This window comes from Rhinatrema bivittatum, chromosome 5 (genome assembly GCF_901001135.1).
Source record: "Rhinatrema bivittatum chromosome 5, aRhiBiv1.1, whole genome shotgun sequence".
Lineage (NCBI taxonomy): Eukaryota > Metazoa > Chordata > Amphibia > Gymnophiona > Rhinatrematidae > Rhinatrema > Rhinatrema bivittatum.
Genome location: NC_042619.1, coordinates 125889447 through 125909725, shown reverse-complemented (window position 1 = coordinate 125909725; position 20279 = coordinate 125889447). Strand labels below are relative to the sequence as shown.

Here is a 20279-nt window from a genome sequence, read left to right as displayed (position 1 = left end):
TGTCAAAAAGAAAAAAGGTACTATACTAATCAGTACAGCCCCTTGAGTTATTTGCAGAAAAGGCTCATGGCAAGAAGGAGCCTGCAGATCTGAAACTGGTCGTGCTAAACAGCTAGCCAAGAAACTGAAGACCAGGCTAAGATCCATAAGAGGCACCAGTAGCTATAAGGGAAGACACAAAATCCTGACACCCTTCAAAAACCTGTTAGGAAAACACAAAAGGATTAGATGCCCAAGTCTTTTTCAATCTTTATTGCAGTGGAGACGTATTTTTAAAAATTTTTGCCCAACTCAGGCCAAGTTTCGCCGTCCGTATGACAGCTGCCTCAGGGGATTAGACTCTCATTGAAACTTGGGACCATTAACAAACAATGTCTGTTGTGAAAAGTGGAGACTACACATCCAGTTCGGGGAGTGAAGGCACTGTCATTTGAATACAGCCCACGAGATTGTGACTTTTTCAGAGCATTGAAGAGTTGCTCCCATCACGGATTGTTTTAAATGAGATTGATTTCTAAGCTTGATGCTTCATTAATGGTCCCAAGTTTCAATGAGAGTCTAAGCCTCTGAGGCAGCCATCACACGGACAGCGAAACTCGACCTGAGTCGGGCAAATATTTTTAAAAATACTTCTCCACTGCAATAAAGATTGAAAAAGACTTGGGCATCTAATCCTTTTGTGTTTTCCTAAAGGCTTTTTTAGATCGCCTACCCTCTTGTTTTCTGGGTCCTTCAAAAATCTGAACATATCTGGACGGAAGGCAAGTCATGTCATTGACACATTCTCCACAACAGGCAAGAGTCGCTACTTGCACCTTCAGAGTGCTAAGGGCCAAGTCTTTAAGAAAACTTTCCTGTAAAAAATTCCAGTATCAGTGGAATGCCAACAGTGAGAGGAGGAGAATCTTTCCTCTCACATCTGCTCTCAAATAGACTCCAAACTCTAACGTAAGCTAGAGAGGCAAAACATTTTCTGTCCCAGAGTAAAGTGGAATTCACTGCAGAAGAATAACCATGCTTCAGCAACCAAGCCCTCTCAAGGCACCAAATTATAAGACAAAACTGACCAAACATTGTGCAGCATGGACCCCTGATGCAACAGATCCTTCCTGAGTGGAAATTTGTAACCAAATGATCCAGGCTACCGTAGCGATAAGGAATACCACATTCTGATCCGTGGCCAGACCTAGACAGGAGCATCTATACTTAGCGCTCTCAGATCACTTCTGTATCTGAATAACCGTGGCACTTCCGCAATGCCAGAGGTTATCTGTAAATCTAGATATGGGTGACCGCATCGCACCACTATGACTTGAAAGGCTCTGTCTACCAACTCTCCTTCACATGGGTCTAAGTCTTGCCTGCTGAGGAAGTCTTTTTCCCAACAATGTGGAAGGCAGATATGTCCTGGAGATTGTGATCTGCCCACACCATGAGCTTTTCTATCTCTGGTGGCTTCTGGTTTCGCTGTGATGATTGATGCAGGCCACAGCCATTCAGAGAGCCACAAGCAGGCAGGCTAACTGTGCATACTTCCAACTGATTGATGGCCTACTGTTGCTCTTCGGTCCAGAAGGCTCGCATCTGTCAGGCATACTAAACTGACTGGTGACTCCTAGAAAACTCTTTCCTGAGAAGATCCATGCTTCCTGTGGATCACACCAGCAGAGCAACATGCTCTGAAGGGGCCGCATGTGCATCCCTGCCCAGGGAACAACCTCCAATGTGGCTGCCATCAACTCTAGGACTTGACAGTAAGCCCACACCATCAAGCAAATAGGGCTGCTCCAGGCACAAACTTGAGCAATCATGTGCTAAGTGCAACTCACTGGCAAAAAAATCTCTGCCCTGTTTCATATTGAATTGTATGCCGAGATACTCTTGGGTCTGAGGCGATGATAAACTGAGCTTTGCAAGCTCAGTTTAGTTCCTGAAGAGCTTGTGAGAAGTTAAACAACATTCTTTTGCTTGCTTGATTCAAATATAGAAACATAGAAACATAGAAATGACGGCAGAAGAAAACCAAACGGCCCATCCAGTCTGCCCAGTAAGCTTTGCACTTTTTTTTTCTCTCATACTTCTGTTAGTCTTGGCTCTTAGTAACCTTTTGGTTCTATTTCCCTTCCACCGCCACCATTAATGTAGAGAGCAGTGTTGTAACTGCATCTAAGTGAATATCTAGCTTAGTTAGGGGTAGTAACCGCCGCAATAAGCAACTACACCCATACTTGTTTACCCAGACTATGTAATTCAGTCCTTGTTGGTTGTTGTCTGTATATAGATCCACTTTTCTTCATTCCCCCTGCCATTGAAGCAGAGAGCTATGCTGGGTATGCGTGAAGTATCGATATTTCTCCCCTGCCGTTGAAGCAGAGAGCTAGTCGTCCCAATACAGACATAGCAGAACATCCTTCTTGCGCAACTGACCTTAAAAAGGGTACTAGGCGCAGTATACAGCCTACAGAGCAGTTCTTGAAAATGAGAATGCCATCCCAAAACAGCAAAATGCATGAAAATTCGATACCCCTGGGGAATGGGAATATGTAGACATAACTCCATCTGAACAAGAGACAGGAGAAATTCCCGTTTATACTTCTATCATTACAGAAAGGAGAGTTTCTATACAAAAATGAGGCTCTGTCAAATGTCTTGATTGCACTGAAACCCTGGATATTGCTCCTTATTTTGTGCAATCTGCGAATAGGAATTATGGCCATCAATCCAACCATCTCTTTAGAGTAGTCTCCACTGCCACACTCTTCTGTAGAGTTACATGGGAGAGCATAAAAGCTACCCAGAGGAATTCACAAAAGCTCCAGGGCATAGTCCACTCTCACCAGTTCCAGGATCCTCAGATCCGTTGTAATTGGAACCCTCCGATAAAGAGAAAGACTCCTCACTTATCTCCTGAACCAACAGGTATAACACCATCATAAAGATCTAGGTGCTTTGTTCTCAGAGCCCACCTCTTTACGAGGCGTTCTAGTTCAAAAGGCTTAAAATCTTCCAAAGGAACGAGACCTTCGAGTAGATACTCCTGTGTAAGGGTGAAATCGCCAGGAAATCCCAGCACGGCCACCAGCCCCAAAAAGGACGAGATGCCACATTCTTGTCCTTGGCCAACAAGGAATCTTGGCTATTTGCCATTTTGTCCAACTTACTGCCTATATAGAACCCTCAAGTGTTACCTTGGTAGATTGGACTTGGAAACTGACTGCCAACCAATGTCACAGCCACAACAGGCCTCTAGCCACTATCACGGAAGCCATTGCTCCAGGGGCCATCCACACCAAGTCATAGCCTGCATCGGCTTAGAATGCGGCCCTCAATCTAGTAAAGATCTGCCATTGTACTCTGCTCCTTGTGTCCCCAAAAAGAGATGCAAACCATCCCGAGCTACCAAGGCCACAGTAAGAAACAATCTGCAATGCCTTGCCATGGCCTCAAAGGTCTGCTTAAGGATAGACAATCTCCTATCTCAAGCACTATCAAGAACTATCCCTCCTTCCACTGAAATGAGCACATACCAAAGTAATCACTTTTGGAAATCATAATTGAGCTCTTGCTTTCAGATCCAAGGGGTACAAAACTCACCAAGGCGCACTCCCCATTGAACTTGCCTCCGGGGCATGCCATTCAAGGGTCAAACGTCCTGCAATTGGATTCAAGAGGGGTAAGAAAAATGACACTTTGCGTAAGTAGACTAGACTAATCTGGGTTCCTTCTTTGTCAGTCCCAAACTATCACTCCTTGCTCACACCATTTTCGCCTTCAAGGTCTGCATCAACAAACTCGGCAACTATAGCGGAATAGAGACCGCTGTGGTTCAGAATCCGGTGGGATTTCTCCCGCTTCAAAAGGGAGAATCCAAATCCCTGTCAGAGTCATCCGATGTAGCATGATCCAAAACTCCCTGATTATTACCAAGGAACAGTTTCCTGTGACAGTTACCCTTAGAGGATGACAAGTGGGTGCCTTGAGTATGCGACCCTTCATAGCAGGTCGCTGCGCTTCCCCTGCGCACCTCTGTAGAAAAATTCTGCAGGTTCTGAAAAAAGCGAATTCTGCCCAAGAAAAAAAATGGAGGATGAATCCATACTGAGGCCCAAAGGCACAAATCTGACATCTCCTTCTCCTGGAGATGTCACTGTCATCAGAAATAAGGAGAGAAGAGACAACTGATGTGTTGCCTTCTGCCACACTCCCCTCCAGAAGTAGTAGAGTCCAAGGGGAATGGCCCAAGCAATCGCCTGAGCCTCCAAACAGTGCTGACAAAAGCATAGAGAACACCATAAAAGGCAAGCCACACAGACCAAGGCGGATAGAATCCCCTTTCTGTTCCCAGTACCTTAGCTTTCCTGCTCGCCCACCAATAGTGCACAAAATATGTGCTCAAAACAGGCCGTGGACATACACAAATAACCATGTGCCTGAACCAGGTCGCAGTCGTGCATGCCCAAGTATCCCCGTGCGCCAATAAGTGAACATTGTCTACACCAATAGACGCACAAGCACACATGCAAGTGTGTGCCTATGGCCATATACCACCGCACAGTGGGAAAGTGCATTCACGCCTGAGAGCGAGAAATTCGCCACCGCGGCCTACCATGCAGCTAACAGAACCGAGCCCGAGAAGCCGGGCCTAGCCAAAAGCTGCTCAATCCGCTGAGCCCAAGCCACCTCAACTCTACAATAACTCTCCGAGAAGTGAGAAAAAAAGGGGGGCCAAAGACACCGAGCAACAAGTGCCAAGGGAGAAGATCCAGTAAGGAGAAAACAGAAGGGGACCAAACTTCCCTACACTTTATCAGTTTCATTTTCTTTTGGGGTCCGTCCCCCCCTTACCTGAACTCAGCCATTCCTGGCTGAGAGCTGGGAGGGTCACCGGTTGCAGGGGGAGAAGGCACAAGCCTTCACCGCTGAGCATGCACCATTTAATTATTTATTTATTTATTTGAACTCGCGGCTACACCTGGCCCATCTTCCAGACTTAAAAAATGCTCAACTGAAGGAGGGATTGACCAAGTGTCACCTCAGGAGCTGAAGTGGTGTGCCAAAATCTTCCTTGTAACTACAAGCAGCCCCTAGAAAGGAGATGCATGTCCACCATCTGCTAGAGACAAAGAATACTGGTGGGCTGATACTGGAGCAAGGTTATATGTCTATGACGTGAGCTTTATTTCTTCTCCATCTGCTGGTAGAGGTGCATAACCCCTCGTGTGGCTTGGCCTGCCCGAGTGCAAAGGGAAGTGTTAATATGAAAATAATGTTCTCGGTCAATAAAATTAAAGTTACCATACCTCTATTACTGCAAAGAAATACTAATTGCTTAAATAGAAGAACATGATTTTGGAAACCGCTTCTTTTAAAAATCAATGCTCTTCTTCATGGCTTTGGGTTTTTTTTTTTAACATGGTATTTCCATCTCTAATAATACTACGGTAATAAGAACTTAGCTTCAGATATAAGTGCAGGAACTACTGTATATGTAACAAAAAACCAAGCATTCACTGTAATAACACTTCAAAACTTTTGGAAAAAGTACATATTCCCTTTAAGAACTGTTGCAAAGTAATTTTGCACCACTGCAGATAGTTTTAAAAATTGTCCCCTATAATAAAATATATACATTTAATAAAATGGGCTTGATAGGGGTTAGGGTTTTGGGGATAGACACTGAATGTGGGACAGCAGCTACAGTCAACTGGAGTACCGTATTTTTCGCTCCATAAGACGCACCTAGGATGTGTGCTAAACTGGCTCTGTTTCCGGAGCAAATTACGGGAGTGCATAAGAATTTTTTTTGTTACTATTTCGTTTTCAGGGCTGGGGAGGGCCATATCGGTCCACTCCCCAGATCAGAAAACTTTTATAGTTCTCTTTCTATGGGAACCCCCCCGCAAAAAAAAACAAACCATCCCAATCCTTTAAATTTAATTAACTACAGCCCCCCACCCTCCTGACCCCCCAAGACCTGCCAAAAGTCCCTGGTAGTCCAGCGGGGGTCTGGGAGCGATCTCCTGCACTTGGGCAGTCAGCTGCCAGTAATCAAAATGGCGCCGATGTCCTTTGCCCTTACTATGTCACAGGGGCTGACCAATGGCACCGGTAGCCCATGTGACATAGTAAGGGCAAAGGGCCGTCGGCGCCATTTTGATTACTGGCAGACGACGGCCCTTTGCCCTTACTATGTCACAGGGGTCGACCAATGGCACCGGTTGCAATCTCCCCGGCTTTAAGGTACATCTCCACTTAATGTGGATAAAAGTACGCGTGCTACAGAAAAATGAGTAATTTTCAAACAGCCCTTTTACCAGGGTAAACAGTCATTTATCTTTGTGAATGGCTTTTGAAAACTGCCCTCCTTAAGGGTACTTCAAACAACATTAAACTTGATCAGTAGAGACTACCAGACCATGTAGTAGATTTTGGTTTAGTTTTCTTAATGTCATCTCTCAGGTTTATTTTTTACTTTAATGAAATTGTTTTTACAATGTCTATTGCAAAAGGAGCTTGAAAAGAAACAGAAGGTTCGTGACTATTGAAACGTAAGACAGCAAAAAGAACAGTAAATAATTCTAAGGCATCTTTCTATTTAACCCACAACAAGAAAGAAATAAAAAGGAAGATTCCATTAACAAAAAGGAAAATCGGTCCTTACCTGCTAATTTTCGTGCCTGTAGTATCATAGATCAGTCCAGACTCCTGGGTTTTGCCTCCCCTCCAGCAGATGGAGACAGAAATTTTGACTGACTCTGCCCTATATGCTGAGGTGCCACCTACAGTCCTTCAGTATTACTCAGTATCAAAGCAGAATGGCTCAAAACCAAATTAACAATAACTGGGAATGTATATCTCCCCTGAACTGGCTCACTAATCCCAAGTAGGAACAGAACCCGTGACAACAGAGCTTGAACACTGTGAAAAATTGATCGGCAGAACCAAATAAAACAAATGCTGAATGAGCAGACTCTCCTTTATCTCTACGTATAAAATGGGCAGGACTCTGGACTGATCCGTGGTACTACAGGAATGAAAATTAGCAGGTAAGGACCAATTTTCCTTTCCCTGTACGTACCCGGATCAGTCCACACTCCTGGGATGTACCAAAGCTTTCTTACTTGGGGTGGGACCCTGAGAGTCCCGCTCGAATCACACCTTCTCCAAACCCCCCAGGGTCCGGGGCCTGGACATTAAACCTATAATGCCTCGTGAAGGTGTGTAAAGACTTCCAAGTAGCCGCCCTGCAAATCTCTTGTGGTGAAACTTGTTGGCACTCCGCCCACGATCCCACCTGCGAACGGGTAGAATGGGCACGAAGACCGACCAGAAGGGGCCTGCCACGGAGCAAATACGCTAACTTATAGCCTCTTTCAACCAGTGGGCTACTGAAGTCTTAGAGGCCATATTACCTCTTTTCAGAGTACGCCACAGCACAAAACGATGGTCTGAATCACGAAAACTGTTAGTAACTTCCAAATAACGCAGCAGAACCCTGCGAACGTCTAACTTCCTTCGGATCCCCTTTCTAGGGACCTAACGGTCCAACTCTGGAAAGGGTGGGAGCTCCACCGATTGATTCAAATTAAAAGAGGATACCACCTTCGGAAGAAAGGAAGGAACTCCAGTATCCAAAATTCTTAAGGGTTCTCTGCAGGATAACGCCTGAAGCTCTGACACCCTACAAGCAAATGCGATAGCCACCAGAAAAATCACTTTTAATGTTAGATCTTTCAACGTCGCCCTTTTCAGAGGCTCAAAGGGCACAGCACACAGAGCTGTAAGAACCAAGTTTAGGCTCTATGAAGGACAAGAATGTCTGACCGGAGGACGTAAATGTTTTGCACCTCAGACAAAATGAGCCACGTCCGGATGCGCAGCTAACGCTACACCCCATATTCTACCGTATAAACAACCGAGAGCTGCTACCTGCACCCTTAGGGAACTACACAATAAACCCTTGGACAGGCCGGCCTGTAAGAAACATAAGATATCCGATACAGATGACACCCAAGTACAGCTCACTTTTTATTCTACGCACGAAGATTCAAAAACTCCCTACACCCTGACATAAGCCAGGGAAGTGGACGTTTTACGGGATCTCAAAAGCATAGCCACAACCATGTCAGAATAACCTTCAGACACTGCCTCTCAAAAGCCATGTCGCTAGACAAAAGCAATCTGCCTCTTCCAAACAAACGGGACCCTGATGTAGAAGGTTCGGTGGATCCCAAAACCGCAGGGGGCCTGCAACCACTAGGTTGACCAGATCCGCAAGCCATGGACGTCTAGGCCATTCCAGAGCTACCAGAATAACCTCTGCCGGGTGGAATTCTATTCGCTGCAGCACTTTGCCAATCAGAGGCCAAGGTGGGAACACGTACAACAGAATGTTTTTCGGCCAGGGAAGAACCAGGGCATCCACTCCTTCTGCTCCTGTCTCCCTGCATCGACTGAAGAAGCACAGGGCCTTGGCGTTCCTGAATGTTGCCATCAGGTCCATGCTTGGTGTATTCCACGTGTCGCTGAAAGGCCTCATCGGCTAGTTCCCACTCACATACACACACACACACCCACACACATACACACACACACACAGGTTCCATTCCATCTCCTCCACAAAAACAGACGTGGACAGGCTCGGAGTTGTAGATCTCCTTCACCTCTGCCGCCAGGCGGGATGGGTTCCTCCGGCAGCCACGGACCTCCTTCTCTTCTGCTGCCAGGCAGGATAGACGCCCCCAGCAGCCACGGACGTCGTCCTCTTCTGCTGCTGGGCAGGATGGACTTCCTCCTCTTCTGCTGCTGGGCGGGATGGACTTCCTCCTCTTCTGCTGCTGGGCGGGATGGACTTCGTCTTCCTCTGCTGCTGGGCAGGATAGACTCCCCCAGTGGCTGTGAGCCTCCTCTTCTGCCGCCAGGCAGGACAAGTGTCCCCGCGGCCATAGACCTCCTCCTATTCTGCTGCTGGTTGGGATGGACTCCCCTGTTGGCCATGGGCCCCCTCCTCTTTTGCCGCCAGCCGAGATAGGTGCCCCCAAGCCTCCTCCACTTCTGCCACCAGGAGGGATGCAGGGCTCCCTCACCTCTGCCGCTGGACGGGATAGGCGCCCCCGGGCTGCCACCTCTTCTGCCGATTGGCACATGTACCTCCGGTGGCATTAGAGCCTTTTCTTCTTTTGGCAGAATGGGATCCCCTGCCACCTTGACCCCCACGGGCCTTGGCCCCCCTGGCACTCTCCCTCACTACGCCTAATGGAGAAATTACTTACCTGATAATTTTGTTTTCCTTAGTGTAGACAGATGGACTCAGGACCAATGAGTATAGTGTACTCCTGATAGCAGTTGGAGACGGATCAGATTTCAATCTGACGTCAGCCCCTAGTATATATACCCCTGCAGGAAGTGCAGCTCTTCAATATTCTCTTCGAAAAGCATTGTGGATATATGTGTGACTGACTGATTGATTAACTGAATAATTTGGTTAACTTGGATAACTTCATAACTTGGGTAAACGTTAAACTTGATTAACTTGAACTGGTTGATTGACTACAGCTGGAGACCACCAGTGTACTCAACCGGAAAGCGTCGACACCCGGCAAAGTGGATGCCCTAGGTAAATGAAAAACATGGCTTACCCTTGAACATTGAAGGCCCTGCGTGTCGGCAGCCAAGGGTAGGATGCTGAGTCCATCTGTCTACACTAAGGAAAACGAAATTATCAGGTAAGTAATTTCTCCATTTCCTAGCGTGTAGCAGATGGACTCAGGACCAATGGGATGTATAAAAGCTACGCAATGGGATGTATAAAAGCTACTCCCAATCCGGGTGGGAGGCTGCCCGTGACCCACTTAGTATTGCCCTTGCAAATGATGTGTCCTCCCGAGCCTGAACATCCAGACGGTAGAATCTGGAGAAGGTATGGATGGAGGACCATGTAGCCGCCCTGCAGATCTCGGCAGGTGACAGTATTCTAGTTTCTGCCCATGATACTGCCTGGGCTCTGGTAGAATGGGCCTTGACCTGTAGAGGTGGTGGCTTGCCAGCTTCTACGTAGGCCACCATGACGACTTCCTTGATCCAGCGGGCGATGGCTGCCCGTGAGGCCTCTTCCCCTTGTCTCTTTCCGCTGTGAAGGATGAAAAGGTGGTCCGTTTTTCGTACCGGCTCAGACATTTCCAGGTATCTGGATAGGAGTCTGCCGATGTTGAGGTGGCGGAGACTACGGGCTTCTTCCGAATTCTTCCAGCCATCCGTCGTTGGTAGCGAGATGGTCTGGTTAAGGTGGAAGTGTGAGACCACTTTGGGGGGGAAGGAGGGGACTGTGCGTAGTTGGATGGACCCCGGGGTAAGCCTGAGGAATTGCTCACGGCAGGACAGTGCTTGTAGTTCCAATATGCGGCGGGCTGAACACACCGCCAGCAAAAACACCGTCTTCAAGGTTAACAGGTGAAGGGACAGGCCTCATAGGGGTCTGAAGGCAGTTCCCGCTAGGAAGTCCAAAATGAGATTGAGATTCCACAGAGGTACCGGCCACTTTATTTATTTATTTAGCATTTTTATATACAGATATTCATGTAAAAAGTTACACATCACTTCGGTTTACATTAGAACATGAACTGGCATGTAAGAATGCATTACATCATAACAAGGGATACATTAACTGGGATAACCGGGCGAATAGGTGAAGGGCTCTTCCCGAGAGCCGGAGGATAAAGAGCTGAACAAATTGACTGTACCTAAGGTACTTAAACTGAAAAGAGTCTTGTATCTAGGGAAAACCTGAAAAACTGAAAATGTCTAGTACATAGGGTACCTGACATGGAGCTAATCTTCTGAAGAGTGGAGTGGAGGAGAACTGAGAGCATGTCTATTAGTGGAGGAGGTCTGGAGCCGGAAGGATCGAATGAATTAAGGGAAAGCTTGCTCAAACAGCCAGATTTTGAGTCTTTTTTTTTTTTTAAGGTAATCGGGCATTGTTCGCGCCGAAGATCTGGTGGGAGAGCATTCCATTGCTGCGGGCCAGTTGTGGAAAGAGCTCGTTTCCTTAATGTGCTTTTTGCGGGGGGGGGGGGGCGATGAGAGTGTCTCTGTAGGCAGACCTTACCGGTCTGGAGGGTAAGTGTGGACAAAGTGGGATATTAAGGATCAGAGGAGCAATACTGTGAATGGCTTTGTGTAGGACCATGAGGACTTTGTACATAATTCTGAACTTGATTGGGAGCCAATGCAAGTTCTGCAGGATGGGTGTGATATGGTCTCTTTTATTGGTCTTAGTCAGAATCCTTGCTGTGGCGTTCTGCAACATCTGTAAGGGCTTGATGGTATTTGCTGGGAGCCCGATCAGAAGCGCGTTGCAGTAGTCAATTTTTGAGAAAATGATTGATTGGAGAACTGTACGGTAATCTTGGAAGTGGAGGAGCGGTCTCATCCGTTTTAGGTCTTGAAGTTTAAAGAAACAGTCCTTCGTGGTGTTGTGGATAAATTTTTTTAGGTTTAGCTGATTATCCATGATGACTCCGAGGTTTCTTACTTGGGTGGATAGAGGTAGTTGCATTGTGGGGAGCAGATTGTTAGCAGTAATATAATTGACATCCTGAGAGACGAGGAGGAGTGGTGGGCGTGACACGTCCGGATGAGAGGCTATGCTGTCGCTCTCACTCTTGGAGCCATAGCAAGACAGGGCAGCCACCTGTACCTTGATGGAGTTGAGGGACAGACCCTTCTGTAGTCCATTCTGTAAGAATTCCAGGATCACGGGAACTGTGAATGAGCGTGGTTTGATGTTGTGGTCTTCACACCAGGCTTCAAATACTCTCCAGATCCTTATGTACGTTAGTGATGTGGAGAACTTGCGTGCTCGGAGGAGGGTGTCTATTACCGCACCTGAGTACCCGCTCTCTCTCAGGCGAGCCCTCTCAATGGCCAGACCGTAAGAGAGACTTGAGCTGGGTCCTCGTGGAGGATCGGACCTTGTTGTAGCAGGGGTAGGGGGTTCCCTGCCAGCAGTCTTCTCATGTCTGCGTACCAGGGTTTTCTTGGCCAGTCCGGAGCCCCCAGAAGGACTAGTCCCTTGTGTAGGTATATCTTGTGAATGATTGCGCCCAGTAGGGGCCAGGGCGGGAAGGCGTATAGTGGAGTCCCCGGGGGCCAGGGCTGTACCAGGGCATCGATCCCTTGGGACTGCGGTTCCCTCCTGCAGCTGAAGTATCTGGATACTTGGGCGTTTGATCTGTTTGCCAGAAGGTCCATGTCCGGTGTCCCCCACCGATCCACTATTATCTTGAAGGCTGTTGGTGACAGCCACCATTCTCCTGGGTCTAGACTTTCCCTGCTGAGGAAGTCTGCCATGATGTTGTCTTTCCCGGCGATGTGGACGGCGGAGATCTCCTGGAGGTTTGCTTCCGCCCAAACCATCAGGGGGTCTATTTCTAGGGACACCTGTTGGCTTCTGGTTCCCCCCTGCCGGTTGATGTAGGCCACTGTCGTGGCGTTGTCCGACATTGCTCTGATCGCTTTGTTTCAAAGTCTGTGGACGAACCGCATGCAGGCTAGTCTGACTGTTCGCGCTTCTAGGCGGTTGATGTTCCATCCAGCCTCTTCTGCATTCCACTGCCCTTGGCCTGTTAGCTCCTCGCAGTGTGTTCCCCATCCTCGTAGACTGGCATCTGTGGTGAGTAGAGTCCAGGTTGGGGAGGATAGTTTTGATCCCCGGCTCATGTGGCTGGCCTGCAGCCACCACCGTAGCTGGGTCCGAACTCTGCCCTGGAGTGAGAGATGTAAGGTATAGTTCTGGGACCGTGGGCTCCACAGTGATTGGAGTGAGTGCTGTAGGGGGCCTCATGTGGGCTCGCACCCATGGCACAACTTCCAGTGTGGATGCCATCAGCCCGAGGACTTGTAGGTAATCCCATGCTGTGGGACGAGGATCGTCCAAGCAAGGTTTGTAGCCGGATCCACAATTTTGATCTCCTTGTGGGGGTCAGGCTGACCTTGTCCTCTTTGGTGTCAAATCGGATTCCTAGGTATTCCAGCGACTGTGAAGGCTGTAGGGAACTTTTGTTTGTGTTGACTACCCATCCTAGGCTTTCCAGTAGAGTTATGACTCTGCTGGTTGCTTGGCGGCTTTCCTCCGGTGACTTTGCTCTGATCAGCCAATCGTCTAGGTAGGGGTGAACAAAGATTCCTTCCTTCCTCAGTGTTGCCGCCACCACCACTATTACCTTGGTGAACGCCCGGGGTGCTGTGGCTAACCCGAAGGGTAGTGCCCGGAACTGGTAGTGACAGTTCAGGACTTTGAAGCGTAGGTAGCGCTGATGTTCCTGATGAATGGGGATGTGCAGATAGGCCTCCGAAAGATCCAGGGATGTGAGAAACTCTCCTGGTTGTATCGCCCTTATAACAGATCGTAGGGTTTCCATGCGGAAGCGAGGGATCCTGAGGTGACGGTTGACCGACTTGAGATCCAGGATGGGCCTGAATGTTCCCTCTTTCTTGGGAACGATAAAATAAATGGAATAATGGCTAGTATTTATTTCCTGTGGAGGAACTGGGGTTATGGCCTTGAGTGCCAGTAGCCTGGACAGTGTAGCTTCCACTACCGCCCTCTTGGAGGGGTCGTGGCAGGGGGACTCCACGTACTTGTCCGGAGGGGTTCGTAGGAAATCTAGGTAGTACCCCTCCCGAATGATGGCTAGGACTCACTTGTCCGAGGTTCTCTCGACCCATCTGTGGTAGAATAGGGCTAATCTGCCCCCTATGGCTTCTTCCCTTGGATGGGTCAGCTGAATCTCATTGTGTGGTGCGGCTGGGGCCCGTACCCGAGCTGGCTCCCCTCTTGATGTGCTTGGTCCGAAAGGACTGGTTCCTGCCCGTAGGGGGGGGGGGGGGGGGGGGGGCAATTGATAGTTGTTCCTGTAAGGATTGAAGCGCTGTGAACTTCTGCCCCTGGAGGACCTGGGGAAGGGACGCTGATTTCTCTTTGTCTTATCTTCCGGCAGTCGCGGCATTGGGGACTCGCCCCATTTGTCGGCCAGTTTCTCTAGTTTGCTGCCGAACAGGAGGGATCCTTTGAAGGGCATCCTTGTGAGGCGTGTTTTGGAAGATGCGTCGGCCGACCAGCTTCGGAGCCAGAGTTGTCTCCTGGCAGCCACCGCAGAGGACACTCCTCTGGCCGCTGTGCGCACTAGGTTGGTGGCAGCATCCGCTAGGAATGATACCGCTGGTTCCATGTCTTCTCCCGGGGTGTTGCTCCTGGTTTGTGATAGGCAGGCACGTGTCACCACGGTACAGCAGGCCGCAATTTGTAGAGACATAGCGGCGACGTCAAATGATTGTTTGAGGATAGACTCCAGACATCGGTCATGTGCATCTTTGAGCGCAGCTCCTCCCTCCACTGGGATAGTGGTGCGCCTAGAGACCGCGCAGACCATAGCATCCACTCTTGGGCATGCAAGAAGATCTTTGGTTCCTGGGTCCATGGGGTACAGGACCACCAAGGCTCGTCCCCCTTTGAATGCGGACTCCGGAGCATTCCATTCCAGGTCAATCAGCTGTTGTGCTGCTTGTAACAGAGGGAAATGGTGAGAAGTCTGTCAAAGACCCTCCAGCAGGGGGTTCTGTTTCGGTTCCCCCGAAGTACCTGGGCCTGGGATAGCGAGCTCCGTCAGACACTGATTGACCAGGTCCGGGAGCTCGTCCTTTGTGAAGAAGCATCTCATGGTTCGGTGAGGCTCTGTCCCCGGGGGAAGCTCTCCTTCTTCAAGGGGTTCGGCTTCTTCCTCAGAGGTGTCCGAGTCCCCGTAGGTGGGGCTTCTCGGTAATGGGAGCCTGTGCCTAGGTCTTGAGGGGCCTGGAGCATGTGGGTCCTCCGGTGGAGCATGTGGCTGGACAGCCAGAGGTTCAGTTTGCATTTGAACAAAGGCGTGAATCCCCTTGAAAAACTCCACCCATGATATGGACGCTGGATCAAAGCAGAGGGGCGCTGGTTCCTTGGGGGTCCCCGTCTGTGAGGGGGTCCCCCTGGCTAGGTCCGGGGTGCCCCCTGAGGAGCTGGAACTCGGCCCTGGGTGGGACTGGCCCTGAGCTGGATCTCCCAGGGCCTCCTCACACTGCGTGCACAGGGCGTCGGCCTCCTCGCTTTGTGCGGCTCTGATGTGGCATGCTGGGCAGAGGCCTTGCGCTTTAATTTCTGTTCCTGGGGGTGCCATGATTGTCAGCGCGTAAATCTTATGCGCTCCGGTGCGCTTGGATTGAGCGTGTAAGTTGTGCGTGCAGCTGTGCCGTAGATATGCGCGTGCAAGTTATGTGCGCAAGGATTTATGCGTACGTAAGTCTATGCGCACAAGTGCTTTGTGCGCCTGGCTCGGAGATGTGCGCTCGGAGGCGAACGGCGCGACGAGACGAGTAGGCCAAGATGGCGACGGCGAGCACACGGGCAATATGGCGACCCCTCGGAGAGTCTGCACGTGGGCAGACTCTTGAAATAGCCGGGGCCTGGCCCTGCTAGGGCGGATCAACCCGGTGACACTGGTCCCGGTCGGTGACCTGTGCTTGGCCTCGACCCTCGGAGACCGGATTCGAGTAAAAGATTTCTACCTTACCTTGTCTTTGGCGCTTCCCGGTTTCGTCCCGGGCGGTCTCCGGCTGCGGGGGGAGAGGGCAAATACCTTCACCGCCACGCTCGAGGGTGCACCCGCTGCCTCTCAGCCGCGCTCGAAGGATCGGGGGCTAGGTCCTCGCTGCGATTCGGCCGCCGGACCAAGGCTCACCTCCGAGGGACCACGGAAATCACATCGGGAATCTCAACTGGGGGAGGGACCTGAGGGTATCATCGCAGGAGAGCAGGGCTTGTCTTCAGGTAGGTTTTTCTTCTTTAAATTTGATCTAACGCTTGAGAGCGTGCAGATAGTCCCTAACTGCTATGGAGACGGAAAAATACTGAAGAGATGCACTTCCTGCAGGGGTATATGTACTAGGGACTGACGTCAGATTGAAATCTGATCCGCCTCCAACTGCTAGCAGGAGTACACTATACCCATTGGTCCTGAGTCCATCTGCTACATGCTAGGAAAAGTGATATTGACAACTTCTGTCCAGTGGGAACAGGAATGAGGCCACCAATTCAGGTCACATAAACTGCCACACAGATGGTAATGAATCTTAGTCACTACCAAACAGTTAAATCTGAATCAGTGGCACAGATTTGAAGGCTCTATTTTTTTTTAAACACATTCAGATGATCTTAAAATCATTATTCTCAGATAAGCCAAAGAGCATAAAATCCCTTGATCTCTCACTCACTCTGTACCCCTATTTCACCACTATTCCCCCTCTCACTGAAATATTAAAATTTGTCAATGCAAGACTCAACTTAAAAAAACTTCCAGAGTTATACCAAAAATTATTTCCCTTAATTCTTAACTCCTCATTTGCTAAGGTGATTTTAATATTTATGAACAGTAACAGAATACATGCAAATGCCATATTTGTCTCAAAATTCATTAGTTTTATTCGATAATGTTTTTACAGTTATTCAACGGTTGTATATAAAATCAAATTTCAATAAGTATGTTAGACACTGGCCACTGTTGAGCTGGAAAATAAGGAAATGCCAGTGGAAATAGATAGGTCTAGACTTATTTCTGAAATGAAAACAGCAGCACCATGTGATCTATTTAATCTCACCTCAGCATTACTCCCAGTGCTGGGCCCAAGCCGTTCAAATACACTGGGCCTTCGTGATGTGCTGTCAGATATAGTCTTGGTATTTTCTACTGTTACTTTCCGTCTAAGTTTTGACATTTTATATTTCTTTTTCCCTAAAAGAAAAAAGGAAATCATGAAATTAAAAAGTAATATACTCATAGAGACATAGAACATAACGTCAAATAAAGACCATATGGCCCATCCACAACTCCTGCTCAGTTTTATAGCTCCTTCCCCCCCCCTCTCAGAAGCAAAAAGGGCAGTCAAATAAAATAGAATAAACAGTAATCACTTGTCCAGCAGCACATGTAACTAACTTCAGACTGTAGGGTTCAAGATGTTTTCACCAACTGGCTTGGATAATTTATCATATTTGCTAACATTTCTGTATAAAGGGCTTGGCAGATGAATACTTTTATTATGCTATTATCAAATAGTTTAAAATTCTTCTTTCCTAAGCCTCAACAATCAGTTCTTTATGTTATATTCAGAATTTACATGTTTCTATTTTAAACCTGCTTGGAGTTCTGATAAGCATTAGCACAGTACTACTCAGATTTACTGAAAATAAGGTCATTAAAAAAAAAATTTGAAAAAGAAATCTCTCTTGACAAATAAAATTCAAAGAAGGATGACATGATTTTATTGGTTTCAATTGCTAAATCAATTAGCAAAAATTATTCTTTTACATTAACTACTCATTTAAACTTCTAGCATCGCATTTTGATTTTAAAGATTTTATCACAGGTCAAAGTTGAGGCTCAACTAGAAATGTTTATGAACCACTATTATACACCTCTCTCAAATAGTTTATCCTTGCTGCCAAAAGTTTTAACCCCAGCAGCTACATAGCCAATGAGATCATTTCTACATGTTACAGCAATTTGTAGAATTTCAGCTAACATCTGCCATTCAAGCTGCAAACTTTGCAGCACATCCTGCCATCAAGTTTACTGCTGTGTAATAAACATAAGCTTGACAGCAGTGATCAGAGTGCAATGGCCTAGCAGCACTAAAATCGGGGAGTTCATCTATAATTACTAAAAATGAAATTGAGGCATTCACAAATATTTTAGCAAAGGAAGCTGTCACTAGTTTTTAAACATTTAAATACTTTTTTTGCATAATTACAGTTAAACAGATTTTGCACAGATACCAAGCAAACACTCTTCGCAGATCAAAGGAAACAGATCCCCTATGTGGCTGAGATTATCACTTGGCTATGTGTGTGCCAGGAGTACTTTTAAATAAAGCGGTCAGTCTAAAAGCCTAAAATGAGTTAAACAAGCTTTGAAGTCTACACAGAAAGAGAATCATGGCAGGATCAGTGGCAATGTGTGATTCTTGCTATATTAGTGATTTTAGCCTCAAACCCCAGGGAGCATCACAATTTATTTTTTTTTTTAAGTACAAACCTGTTCCTCTAATGATATGTACATTTCTCAAAAAATAAAAACACTAAGAGCATGCAACCTGAATGCCCACCATTTCTGATCCAAGCACGAGGTAAGAAAATGTGAGATATATACTCTACTTTAGATTTTTTTTTTTTAAATGACTAAGTTATGATTGCATAAAAAGACACACAAATAAAAAACATAGGCCAGTGTTGAAGATCTGATTGGCATTACCACTCATAAATTTCAAACCTGTGCCAATTCAACCTGATACCATGTGTCCAATGTAAGCACACATTTTTGTGTGTAAATTTTGAAAATTCATAACATTCTGGCATAAACTTATTGACACAATTATTATGGTTTCATGTCTGCAATTATTGTCTGATTCAGTATCACAAACACAGCCACAAACGTGTTTTTACTTTGCACTAAAGCTTTGATGGATAGAATAAAATGTATCACACAGGATTAATCCAGTCCAGTGCAATGACCCTTCCCACTGCACAACACAGAGCCAAGTCAGCAATCTCAGGACATACATATTTTAGTCATCATAAATATTAATAAACTACAATCTTGTAAAAAAGAAAAAATATAAAATTACAAGTAGTATATTACTTTACAAAAGCTTTTTTCTTTCTTACAGAGGCTGAAAAGGGACCAAGAAATATGAGCACTGGAAATATTTCGAACAGTTTATTATCCTGCGACTGCTGCTCTACCAACTAGAATACAGAAGAGTTGTACAAAACGGCGATCAAAAATGTAACCTCTTTAAACATAAACAGTTTTCTTTCCATTCAAGGAAGGTAGAATGCCGAAACCCCGCGGGATGAAGATATGGGGTGCCGACGAAGGCCCAGGTGCCGTTCTCGGCCTCCGGGAAGAGCCGGAGCCCCGGAGCAGGGGCAGAGGAGGGGGTCCTGCTGCAGCACACAGCGCAGGACGCTGGCGGAGCTCTCCCTGCCCCCCTCTCTCCTCCACTCACCGTTGTACCAACGCTTGCGGCGGCGCCGGCCGCCGGGCACCGAATCCCGGGCCGTGACAGAGCAGGGAAGGGGGCAGGTACTGGGAGCACTACGCGATCTCCCAGCGCCCGCACACCGGTTCACAACCTCCGGACTCCTCCTCCCCTCCCGCTACCCCGCCGCCGCTGCTACTACTGCTGCTGCTGCTGCTGCTCCCCCGCGCCGGCTCCACCTCCGCCGGCCGCTGCAAGAGCCCCGCTGCCCGACTCGTCTCTCTGGCCTGCCCGCGTCCCTTCACACAGGCCGTCGCGAAAACCGAGCAGCCTGAGCGCAAGCGCCGACGTAGCGAGCGAGCCCGCCGCCCGCACGCACGCATGCCCAGCCACCCCCACGAGCCGACGTGCGGAGAAAGCAATGGGGCGCCAGAGCGAGCTAGGGATGGGGAAAGTGGCGGAAGCGGAGCGTGTGTAGCTCAGCACCATGATTGATGTGGGCAGACAGCTTCGGTACTCTGGCATGGCCTCCTGCTTTTGTATCACGTGCCCTTTGTTTATCTTATTTATTTATAAACATTTGGCATTCCGCTTTTTCCAAAGCTGGTTCCAAAGCAGATTACCAGACATTTAAATGAACAGAGGCTTACAGTCAGATTCATAATTTGCAATTTGAGTAGTATTGGGATCAGGGTTGCCAATTTTTTCTCAGACCACGACTGGGCACTTGAATACTGGGGGGGGGGGGGGCAAGGAATGACAAAGAGGCCTGTTTGTTCCCCCCTTATTTGCATTAATTTGCATACATTTCAGATCATCCACCTTGATCTCATGTTATCAGGCCTATTGTAACATGTATTACAAAATGGTAAACTTCACAGACAAAAACAGGTTGAACTGCCTGCAGTCAAACAGTAACAACCTTACTCATAAAAAGGCAACACTGCAAATATTACAGCAGACCCTAAAACACCAATACACTTCCTATTATGGAAAAAGAACAAACCAAGCTGCACTAGATTCCTACACAGAAGCTACATGCTAGCTACCTCACTCAGTCACACATGCAGAGTCAGACTCTTGCCAGAAACAGAATAAAGAGACCATAGTATATATTTATTTATTTATTTTTAGGTTTTTATATACCGGAAGTTCCTGTATACAATACATATCACTCCGGTTCACAATTAACAGAGAAAACTATCGCCGGG

At 47.6% G+C, this 20279-nt stretch overlaps 1 protein-coding gene across 4 annotated transcripts in view; it reads right to left on the bottom strand.

The window, feature by feature from the left end:
* ZC3H13 (zinc finger CCCH-type containing 13) overlaps positions 1-19450 on the bottom strand; it is a 230261-nt gene extending 210811 nt beyond the window's left edge. For 2 of the 4 annotated variants that reach the window (XM_029602891.1, XM_029602893.1), the window contains exons 1-2: positions 19096-19450; positions 16687-16820 (exon numbers count right to left, since the gene is read on the bottom strand). In XM_029602891.1, coding sequence (XP_029458751.1) covers positions 16687-16803 — 117 coding nt within the window. In that variant the 5' untranslated portion in view covers positions 16804-16820; positions 19096-19450. The remainder of the gene's footprint in view (positions 1-16686; positions 16821-19095) is intronic. The other 2 variants (XM_029602890.1, XM_029602892.1) reach the window with 1 other exon arrangement.
* Positions 19451-20279: the final 829 nt, after the last annotated feature.